Source organism: Centruroides sculpturatus, unplaced genomic scaffold (assembly GCF_000671375.1).
Source record: "Centruroides sculpturatus isolate CEXI.00-Female unplaced genomic scaffold, Cexi_2.0 scaffold67, whole genome shotgun sequence".
Lineage (NCBI taxonomy): Eukaryota > Metazoa > Arthropoda > Arachnida > Scorpiones > Buthidae > Centruroides > Centruroides sculpturatus.
Genome location: NW_019384305.1, coordinates 941,672 through 954,284, shown reverse-complemented (window position 1 = coordinate 954,284; position 12,613 = coordinate 941,672). Strand labels below are relative to the sequence as shown.

At 35.8% G+C, this 12,613-nt stretch overlaps 1 protein-coding gene across 1 annotated transcript in view; it reads right to left on the bottom strand.

The window, feature by feature from the left end:
* The window catches only part of LOC111618867 (DENN domain-containing protein 1B-like), a 28,426-nt gene extending 16,345 nt beyond the window's left edge, over window positions 1-12,081 (bottom strand). Inside the window, exons 1-5 of the mRNA XM_023360485.1 lie at window positions 12,001-12,081; window positions 11,877-11,930; window positions 11,667-11,728; window positions 10,286-10,384; window positions 9,963-10,013 (exon numbers count right to left, since the gene is read on the bottom strand). Coding sequence (XP_023216253.1) covers window positions 9,963-10,013; window positions 10,286-10,384; window positions 11,667-11,686 — 170 coding nt within the window. The 5' untranslated portion in view covers window positions 11,687-11,728; window positions 11,877-11,930; window positions 12,001-12,081. The remainder of the gene's footprint in view (window positions 1-9,962; window positions 10,014-10,285; window positions 10,385-11,666; window positions 11,729-11,876; window positions 11,931-12,000) is intronic.
* Window positions 12,082-12,613: the final 532 nt, after the last annotated feature.

The window sequence follows — 12,613 nt, the reverse complement described above, 5'->3', positions numbered from 1 at the left end:
AAATTTTATTGAATAATAAATAAATAATAATAATGGATGTCTAATGTATAAGAAATATAATTCACAGAATATTAGTAAACTGAAGATCAGTTTTAATGAAAAAGTTGTGTAAGCTGCACATCATGATATGTAAAGAAATTTTATAATTAGATAATACTGTATATAAATGTAGTAATAATTTGTATTTTAGCCAACAGAAGAGGAATTAAAATCTGAAATTCATATTGGCAAACAAATATATAAAGCATACAGCATTGAATAAAGTGATGTGTCAAGAGAACTTAAATCATCACCCCATTGTGAAATAAAAGTGATATTATCTATAATAATAATAATAAAAAAATCAGCAATTAAACAGAGACAATATTGTTATTTAAAAAACTTTGAGAAGCATTTATATTCCATTGCAATTATGAAATTATTAATTAACAGTAAACAAGATATTAATGAATATGTGAGGATCCGAATTCGGATGTGTTTATATCATCTCATCATAATATCACATTGTAGTTCTACCTTCATTCCACGGTGTCATAAGATCACAGTACAGCTATACTTTTGTTTAATAACTGTCAACTTTTACAACTGGGAGCTAAACATCTGCTAAGTTCTCAGGCGTAATAACGACGCTTTCTCAGCACCTTTCGACCTAATAGCGCGATTTTAACAATTCAACATTAGACACGACAACAAAGTGAGTCAGTCGTCACCAGTTCCTCGTTCGGACCACTCCCGTTATCCCTGTGCCTCGCCTTTGGATATTTCTTCGCCTTTGGATATTTCTTCGCCTTTGGATATTTCTTCGCCTTTGGATATTTCTTTGCCCTTGGATATTTCTTCGCCTTTGGATATTTCTACGCCTAAGAACTGTGTCTTCTGTATTCTGAGTCCGGAACTGTCTTCTTTTGGGATTTCATACAAGGTAAATATCGACACGCGAACTTCTGTAAACTCTCTCTCTCAAAACGGGAAGAAACGTAATATCTTAATATCTTAATATCTAAATACTATTATATACTAAAGCGAGCAATGTATCTAATAGCAGCCCTAATGTATATCCTATCGTTAACCATTAAACAGTTGTTACGTTAAAAAAGCGTCTGAGTAAATCACTTCCGGTGCGCTGTCTCTCCTTCTATCTCGACTCTGATCGCTCCGTTACGCGACCGCTCGCGTGACCTAAATAACGCGGCTTCCGTGTCCGCCGAGACGCGGTGGTGTCATCCTGACAGGGCACCAAAGAGGTGCCGACCCTTCGGTCACAGTGGTGTCAGAGCGGGATCCGATTTACTTATAAAATAACTAGATAAGGGGAAAAGATGGAAACCCCGGGAGAAGGACCATCGCGCGGAGCAGAAGGACAAGCGCGTGGAGAGACAGCCGGAAGTTCCGCTGGGGGCGGACTAGGCGGATTAGGGGCCCTCGTTCCTTTGATACCCTCCTTTGCAGGAGAAACTGAGGGACTTAAGGTAACAGATTATTTAGCAGCCATAGAGGAGATAGCTAAACTGACTAATTGGACTAAAGGTCAATGTTTAAGCGTGGCGAAATTAAAATTAACAGGGATAGCCCGAGATTATGCATGGAAGGATGAAAAAATGAAAGCAGCGGACACCTACGATGAATTTAAGAAACTTATGATAAAACGATTCGAAAGGGTTCCATACTCATTAAGATTGCAGAAATTCCATGCCTGTGTGCAAGCACGGGATGAAGACGTTCAAACATACGCCGTGCGCTTGCAAACTTTAGCCTCAGAAACTGTTATAGAACATAAAAGTGAGGACCCTGGAGAGGCAGCAATCATAAAACGATGTCAACAAAAAGAAGCAGATGAACGATTGAGGGTACAATTTCTTAGCGGGCTAAATGATCGCTTAAAACGACCGGTAATGTCGAAGGAACCGGACACATTTGATAAGGCAGTACGCGTTGCTATCAGTGAAGAAACTATCGACCAATTAACAGGAAGAACCCGAGGGATGGTCCGAACTATAAACAATCCCAATGATAATAAGGAAGAAGCTAGTGCTATAAATCAAAATCAATTAGAAGCAACCTTAGAGAAAATCCAGGAACAATTAAAACAATTAGGAACTTCAGAACGTGGTCGAGGAATTCCGCGACGTAACCCCTCATCATTTTGGCGTCCTAGAAATTATCAAGAGTCACGACCACAATATCTATCTCGGGGAAGACTGGGCGACGACTCCCGAAACTCCCGAGGGTCCCGAGATTCAAATATGGGGAGAGCGAGGTTCGAGAATAGAGATCAACGAGAATCTATATATGCTCCTCGATATAACACGGGAAATGTATCTAATATACCTAGAGGCCGAGGAAATGCTCGAATGCGAACAAATCCATCTAACCGACCGGGATATGGGCGAATTAATAAAGTAAATTGGAGGAAATTTAGAAGGGATCCCTTCAGGGACCTGGCTGACCCCCTTCGTTACTCTCGAACCTATAGAGAAAATAATCGGGTTCGTTATCCGATCGTAACGGACACCCCTCCAGAGAGAAGGGAAGTACCTTTTCTATATCAACATCGAGGAAGAATTAAATCATTAAATCAAGATTCAGAACCGAGTTTATTCTGTAAAATTAACGGATATCCGGCTCGATTAGCGATCGATACTGGATCTAAAGTAACACTTTTATCTAAATCATTGGCTCAGAGAGTAGCTCAATTTGAAGGTAACAACAACCGGGGAAGGACACTGTTCCAAAGCGTTACAGGCCATGGAATAAAAACGTACGGAGCGGAAGAATTCCGGTTTGAGATAGGACCTTTATGTTTCTCATATTCTTGTTATATAGTAGATGATCAAATAACTAAACCTTGCGACGGACTTCTTGGGAGAGACATTATTACAGCAGAAGGGCTCATGATTTGTTTAGCAAGGGAAAAATTAATTCTCCCAGAAGGAGAGGAGATCGATTTTCGGAGAAATCCGAAAGCAACGAATTCGAGAATCTTAGCGCAAGTGGGTAGAAAACGAAACCGCAGAGGCACATATATCAATTCTAAACCCTGCATAGTTCCTAATCGATGTAAAATCAACAAACCGCCCAACCCTACTCCTATTTCTTCTACACCCTTATCAGTAGAACAATCGCAAGATGTGGTCTTGTTGGGAGATTGTAATCTTCCTCCGAGAACGGAAATAATCACTATGGCAAAAATTTCTGGGATAAAGGAGAAGGGCAAACTCGGAATTATAGAAGCACAACCACTTAGTCAAGAGGGAGTCATAAGCGCTGACATATTAGCCAAAACCCAAAAGGGAGGACAAGTGCCTGTCCGAATTACTAACCTCTCCACACAGCCTAGGAAGTTAGCAAAGGGAGAATGTGTAGGAACCTTTGTAGAAGCGAGAGAAGACCCTACTCTCTCTCTGAATTCAGGCAATGAATCTTCTACTTCGAAACTCTCTAGAGAGAAATTTAGTCAGTTATTTGACTGGTCTCATATCGGGAAAGACAAGAAACAACCTTTATTAGATCTACTGTATAAATATCATTTCGTTTTTGCAACTCATGATTACGACCTGGGATATTGTCAAGTAGTTGAACATGAAATAAATACTGGAGACGCTTCTCCCATATATCAACCTCCATATCGCATCCCTTATGCCCAAAGAGAACAATTAAATAACATCATCGATGGCTTGTTAGACAATGGAATAATCACCCATTCTAAATCCCCATGGTCAGCTCCCGCATTATTGGTGAAGAAGAAAGAGCCAGGACAATGGCGTCTTGTGATCGACTATAGAAAATTAAATAAAATCACTAAAACAGACCCCTATCCCTTACCTTTAATACAAGAAGCACTTAGTTTGATGGGGCAAGCCAAATACTTTTCAACTATGGACACTATATCAGGATTTTGGCAACTCGCCTTGAGGGATAAGGAGAAGTCAGCATTTTCTACCCCCGATGGGCACTATCATTGGAATCGTATGCCCATGGGCCTTCGAGGAAGTCCTGCCTCTTGGCAGAGGGCGGCAGACTTTATCCTTCATGGGTTAAAAGGAAAAACATGTCTAGTGTACATGGATGATATCTTAACTTTTAGTTCCGATTTCCAAAGTCACTTATCTCGGTTAGAACAAATCTTTCAACGCCTGGCCAGAGCGGGCTTAAAACTAAAACCAAAAAAATGTCATTTCTTACAGAGGCAAATTAAATTCTTAGGGCACGATGTTTCTGACGAAGGAATAAGGCCCGATCCCGATAAAATCAACTGCGTTTTATCTTTCCCTCAACCCACAAACAAACATGATATCAAATCATTTTTAGGATTAACTGGGTATTATCGACGTCATATCAATTCATATGCAGCCATAGCAAAACCTTTAACCGACCTGCTGAAAAATGACGCCCAATTTCAGTGGGGAGATGCACAAGAGAATAGCTTCGGAAGACTTAAGGAGATAATTACTTCAGCTCCACTACTAAAATCTCCAGACTTTTCTAAACCCTTTCTCTTGGCCACTGATGCTTCTAATAACGCTCTAGGAGCCATATTGTCACAAAAAGACGAAAAAGGAGAAATGCCTATAGCCTATGCCAGTCGCATATTACGTAAACCTGAAAAAAATTATAGCACCACCGAAAAAGAATGTTTAGCAGTTGTTTGGGCCACCAAATATTTTAAACCATATCTATATGGAAGAAAATTTACTATTATCACTGATCACCGCCCTTTAAGATGGCTCATCAATAACAAGGACTCTAGTAACAATTCTCGAATCGCCCGCTGGATCATCTTTCTACAAGAATTTGATTTTGAAGTAACCCATAAAGCAGGAACTTGTCATAGAAACGCAGACGCTTTAAGTCGTATACCAATCCGACAAATCGGAGAAATCGAGGAACTTGATCCCATTTATTCAAAAGCTCAAATCCGAGATCTTCAGAAGAAAGATCTAAAATGGAATCCTATAATTCAGAAGCTTGAAACTGATACAGCCCTAGATCCCAACCTGGAGAATCAATTTTTTTTAGATGAGGAAGGAGCTCTATATCATCGACAACCTGTTCTCATGGGAGAACCTTTAGAACAACTAGTTATACCATCGGTCTTAATTCCTTACATCTTACATACATATCATGACACTCCATTTGGAGGTCATTTAGGAGCACAGAAAATGCAACAAAAACTTCGACCATTATTTTTCTGGCAAACTATGAATAAAGATATAAAAACGTATTGTCAAGATTGTCAACGATGCGCCTTACACAAGAGGAAGGATAAACGTCAAGAAGCAGAACTTCAATTATTTCCACCTTTAACACATCTATTTGAACGAACTGCTATGGACATCGTAGGTCCTTTGCCTATCACAACAAACGGAAACAAGTATATATTAGTATTTGTCGATCATTTTAGTCGATACGCAGAAGCTATACCTTTACCTAATATCCATAGTAAAACCATCGCCAAAGCTTTTGTTACAAATATCGTCTTAAGACATTCAACGCCTACTCAACTCCTTACAGATCGAGCGCCGAATTTAATCTCTAAAATGTTTAAAGAAGTATGTGAATTACTCCATATAAAAAGACTCTTAACAACTGCATATCATCCTGCATGTAACGGAATAGTCGAACGATTTAACAAAACCCTTATTGACATCATATCGCATTATGTCGCCAAAGATCAACGAGACTGGGATGAATGGATCCCGTATGCACTCTTTGCTTACAACACAACCATTCATGCATCTACGAATGATAGCCCATTCTTTTTACTATACGGAAGAGACCCCATTTATCCGTTTGATTTGGTTACTCGTCCTACTCGGACTAGATATGATATCGATGATAATTTTGCTGCAGAATTACATCTCCGAATGGCTAATGCACACAAAATAGCACAGGAACACGCCGAACAAGCAGCTAAAGAACGTCAAACACATCACCGCCGTACTCATAAATTATCTACTTATCATGTGGGAGACCGTGTTTTCCTAAACGAAGTCGTTATTTCTCAAGGTCTAAAGAAAAAACTAGCACCGAGATGGTCAGGTCCTTTCCGAATAATAACAGAATTAAGTCCTGTCACATTTATTATCGAAAATATTCACACCAAGAAACAACTCCAAGTTCATGCTAATCGATTAAAACACTGTAGTGCACAATTAGAATTTGAAAGGGAAAAGCCTGAAACTACGACTGTCACGAACCCCCAATCTTTAATATCAGATAATCCAAATATGGTAGATCCATGGGATGAATTTATCCTAACCGAAATGACCCAACAATCGGAAGACCTACCGGAAATAGAAGAGGAATCGGAAGGAGAGGAAGAACCAACAGAAGAGGAAAAACAAATAGAGGTCACTCCACAACAAATCACACGACCGAATGCAGAGGAAGAGCAACCGGAAACAACGCCTCCTTACGCTCTTAGAAGCCGAGGCCCAGTGCCCGACCAGCCTTGGGTAATGCCTCGACCCCAACGGAGTAGTCGTATTCCTCGACGAACTCCACGGTCTTACTCAACCTCTCCCTATGCTCTTAATCATTATTAGTTATCTCCTAGCTAATGAAGTACATAGTCGGAGGAGAGAGAGAAAGGAAGAGAGTTTATAATTTTATTCTAATATCTAATATTATCATATAAATAACTCGTACTCTACAATATTCTCCTTTAACATCTCCTTCCTTTATTCAGAGTTCTACGAAGACAAGACTCTGAACAACCATGTATATACGAATTCTCCAACTCCTCCTCCTGACTTCCACCCTTTATGCTCCTTTTATTCAACCGACTCCAGAAGTTTATAATCTACACAAAGGTGTTGTCTTTGCGCATCAAGGAAATTTTTTCATGACTACTAACTATTGGATCCTCGTTTCGGATATATCTTTCTCTCCCTATGACGAACAATTGCATCTTCTCAAACGACATCTGCAACTCTTAAACACTCTCGTACAGAGACAACTTCGAATCCAAGATCAAGATGACCTCTCTATACCTCGATGGACTCTACCTACGGAAGAACTCACGTTTTTAAAAACTACCTTGGATGAATATGAATCAGAATATGTCGCACTAAAAACCTTAGTAACTCTTAACAACATTACACGAGAGAGACGAGGATTAATTAACGCAGGAGGCAAAATTTTAAAATACTTATTTGGGACAGCTACCTCTGAAGACATCGAAACTTTAAACAACAAATTATCGCAATTATCAGAAACGAATGAAGAATTTATTCACCTCATCCAGTCACAGGCTACTCTACTTAATGATACCTTACGTATTGCCAAAATAAATCGACAACAAATCTATTCTCTAATGAAGAAGCAAACCCTAATTGAAGAAGCAGTAAAGCAACAACAATACTATCTAGTCTTTGAATCGGCAGTACGAGCCACGGAATTCTCCATTCGAGAATTTCGCACTCTAATCCTTGAATTACGTAATGCCATTGAAACCCTAGAACAGGGACGACTCAGCACCTATTTCCTTCCTAAGGAAGTGTTATTAACCACTCTTAAAGAAATCCAACTTCACCTTCCCGAAGGATATTCCTTCTTAGAAACGCCACAAATGGAAACTATGTTTAAATACTACCAATGGACATCTATTACTGCAGTCGCATTACCTCAATTACTTCGTATCTTCGCCAAAATACCTCTTATTACTCCCACGGGATATTTTGATATCTATGAGATCATACGATTACCTGTATATTATCCAACTCTTAGAGCTTCCGTCTATTATAACAACTCATATCCCATTATCGCCTTATCTAGAAATCGTCAATCATATATGTTATTATCTTACTATGACTTAACTCGATGTCAAACAACTCCTATCGCCATATGCTCACCAAATGTTCCTATCTGGCAATCACCACGACAAAGTTGCGAATATTCCTTATATCTTGGAAATGAAAAATCTATTAATCGCCTGTGCCCCAGACGACTAACAGGATCTTACTCACCTAGGTTTCGACGGATTGACAACCAGGGAACATGGGCTTATTCCGTGCCAAATCCCATGAGTCTAACCATTAAATGTCCGTCTACAGGAAAGGAAGAAACTCCAGTAATAATCTCCAAAATAAACAACACCGGTATATTAACACTCCCGGAAGCCTGCATAGGATATCTCCCCGGAATTATTTTAACATCTCATTTCCAGCGGAAAACCGCTATTCAAATCGAAAATATCAGACACTTCCTCATTCCACCTATTGAAAATATCATAAATGAAACCGAACTAGAAATAATTCGCAACCATCTCATCAAAAAGGAACACACAACTTCGCCATCTGAGAAACAACCAGATTCCGACGTTTTACGAGCGGACCAATCTCTACATTCAATGGAACTCGATCTAGACCGACTTCTCTCGGCCCATCACAGTCAACACAGTTACCCTCTGACCTCTACCACTTCACCAATCGTTATCATTTTAAGTTCCATCCTTGCTACATTGGGAGTAGGAGGCATCCTCATAATTATATATAAGGCCCGCCAAGCCTTCCAACCCCGTGTCCGCCGACTTCGTCCCACCATAGAGTTACGTGAGGGTGCTCCTCACACTACGTCACAAACTCCCCTAGTAATTTCTACTTCTCGAGGAGACCGAACTCCTCCCTTAATGTAATCAAATCACCTCCTTCATCAATCTTTAGCATGATCCAAATATCATCACTTTTTGTTTTATTATCATTGTAACCGTTAAATCTCATATTTACCTTGTGTAACTTAAATATCAATAATAAACATTTAGATTTACTCATATGTTTTTGTTATTGTGGTTTATTCTCACCGCGTTATCATAACAAGAGAGAGAGAGTATTTAAAATCTTAACTGTAAACTAAAAATATCAACACACGCTACTGTACGCGATGTATCTAATCTTATGATTTTACGACTCTGTTAATATCTCATTGTCAATTTATAATATCTCTATAACTATATATAACTACTATATAACTTTATTGTAACACTAAAAGAGAGAGAGAGAGTAAGAAAATCAATTATAACTGTTTAACTGAAAATCGATCTTGCCCATTGAGAACAAGCACGATTTTAGAAAGGCCAAGGTGATGTGAGATTCCGAATTCGGATGTGTTTATATCATCTCATCATAATATCACATTGTAGTTCTACCTTCATTCCACGGTGTCATAAGATCACAGTACAGCTATACTTTTGTTTAATAACTGTCAACTTTTACAACTGGGAGCTAAACATCTGCTAAGTTCTCAGGCGTAATAACGACGCTTTCTCAGCACCTTTCGACCTAATAGCGCGATTTTAACAATTCAACATTAGACACGACAACAAAGTGAGTCAGTCGTCACCAGTTCCTCGTTCGGACCACTCCAGTTATCCCTGTGCCTCGCCTTTGGATATTTCTTTGCCCTTGGATATTTCTTCGCCTTTGGATATTTCTACGCCTAAGAACTGTGTCTTCTGTTTTCTGAGTCCGGAACTGTCTTCTTTTGGGATTTCATACAAGGTAAATATCGACACGCGAACTTCTGTAAACTCTCTCTCTCAAAACGGGAAGAAACGTAATATCTTAATATCTTAATATCTAAATACTATTATATACTAAAGCGAGCAATGTATCTAATAGCAGCCCTAATGTATATCCTATCGTTAACCATTAAACAGTTGTTACATTAAAAAAGCGTCTGAGTAAATCCCTTCCGGTGCGTTCTCTCTCCTTCTATCTCGACTCTGATCGCTCCGTTACGCGACCGCTCGCGTGACCAAAATAACGCGGCTTCCGTGTCCGCCGAGACGCGGTGGTGTCATCCTGACAGGGCACCAAAGAGGTGCCGACCCTTCAGTCACAAATATGTCACATGTGAAATTTAATTTTTAATACAAAATATATTATTATTTAACATGGAAATCACTTATCATTAAAAATATTCATCGTATATTAATATAAAATCAATAAATGTACTTTTTATACCTTAAATAATCTAATAGATGATTTGGAAGCACAGGAATGAAAATATGCTGCCTGAAAAATAAATTAAAATTTAAAATCATACACAGTTTAAATCTTCAAAATAAAACTATGAATTATAAAAATACTCAAATACCATAAATTTCAATTTAAAAATAAATTCAAATGGTTTTATTTAAAAGTTTAAAAAAAAAATATTCAAAAACTGCTTGTTAATTTATCTCAGTTTAAATACATTATTCAAGCATTGACATATACCATATTCATCTGAAAGCAAGACATCATATGAAACATTAATTTAGAATAAAAACATAAATGTCACTCACCAATGCATTGGATAAATCAAAGCATTAGCTGCTTGAACACAAGCACTTAGCCGACTGAGTTTTTTTGAAGTAATTAAAATTCTTCTTTCATGAAGCATACTGTAAAAGAATTCCTTTACTTCAACAATTAGAATTGATACCATAGAATTAGAAATAATACCATAAATATATTACTATATTATTATTAATTTGAGTATTATGTTACAAGATAACAACAAAAAGAAAAGTTTATAGAGATTAATCTATGGCATATAAGCTATAAAAAGAATACAACTAGTATAGTTGGAGAAGAGAAATACAGCAAGTCCTCACTTAACATTGTTTCATTATAACAATGTTGAGGAAGGATACAAGTATACTTCATTTTAACAAGTATTTACAATTATTATTGTTGAATTTTTTTATAAACAGTAAAATTGATTCTATGAGGTGGGAAATAAATGCTGGAGATTGCAAATACAATCCAATTAGAATAATATAAACCAAAGTATATCTTGTTTATATCATTTATGCTATGGTAAATTAGTTTCATTATATGCTGTTTCTCTTAACATTGCAGTTTCCAAGAATCTATTGATGACATTTAATGAGAACTTGCTACATATAAAAAGTTGTTAGATTTCCAATTTAAAATAAAAGAATACTCTAACTAATTTTTTATACAGCAGAGCATCATTTATCTGAAACGTCAGTTATCCAAAAGAATTCCAGTTGGCAAATTTAAATTTTCGCTAGTGCTGTGGCACTGCAATCTTTGGCTATGTCTTGGGCTACTCAAATATTTTTTATGTTTGTGTTTTAGCTGGCAGCACTGGCAGTTTTGTGTGGTGTCTTTCTGAGGACTGTGTGTCATGCTGAATCGAACGTTTTTGATACTAGATTAACTTCTAAAGTATTTTTTTTTTGTTTTTATATTTTTCAATATATTTATTTTGTTTGTACAAAATAAAGAAATAATTTTTAACGATACAATAGCCACAATTATTATTTTAAAAAGTTTACGTTAGGCTTAACATTGACGAAAATTCAACGCGAAATGACACGCAACGGAGAAAATTTTCAACATGGGATAGGTTAATATATTTTTTCGTACATAATTAGTCTAATGATTAATTCAGAAATCTCTCCAATTTACAGAGCTATTAAACTTTAGTTAGAATGTTGTAACTAATGACAAATCAAACTTTAAAAAACACACTAATAAAATTAAAAATATGATAATTTATATGTAAAAGTAATAACTAGTAAATTTATCTTTATAAAATTTTATTTCTACTACAATAAATCATTTTAAATAAAATTTACAGTAATTTTTATTTAATTTTAATAAGTTAAAATCAATTTTATTAATTTTTATAATTAACTTAAAGTTTATATTTACCTAGCAAATATTATCATCATATTTTGGACCTCAACAGCATTGTAATATTCTGTCAAATTTCTCTGAAATTAAATTTTTTAAAGTTAGTATTATATTATATTTTAAAATTTATATTTCTTCACTTAAAATTTCACTCATTTAAATTCTTGATGAAATTTTCATAAACTGATTGATTTATATAATTATGTTGATATTTATCTTAATACTCACATTTTCTGGAATACTTGGCAACTTATGATGATCAGGACAGTTACTAATAAATTCCTTTAATAAAAATTTACTTAATTAGATTATGTTAATTTCTTATTTATTTATAAGTAAATAAGAAAATTACAAGTTTTCCATTCTTATGAGTAACATGAAGTTGCAATCCAGGTCCAGGAACTTTAGTTTTGTACAAAACTTCTAAAAATTTCCATAATTCTTCCGGCTAAATATATATACATAAAAATACATATAAATATTTTCAAGTCTTTTTAATAATAATAAATATTACAGAAAAAAATATAACCATTCATAGAAAAGCAAAAGGAAAAAAGAAATACAGATAAAAAAAAATAATTCCTATGAAAACAAGAGTTAAAAAACATTTGAAAATATCTGATAAATCCATTTAAATATTACTTCATATTTATTTCAAAAACTTTTTGAATTTCAAGAAATTATTTTTTTAAAAATGCGATTTCATTCTTTAAATTAATCCCTAATAACTTATTATTGAATATTTTTTTTCAAGTGTTCTTTATTAATAAATTTTTCCAAAAGAATACAAAATGAAATAAAACAGTTTGAAATAAATCTATTTACAATGTATGGAGTTTCATTCATTTTTTCTCTGCAGATATTATTGCACATAAAATAGCAATGAACTAAATGATGAATGAAGTAAGAGTATATAGTTTGAACTATGTCACCATAACAGAATGGAGAAAATGGTATAAAATTGA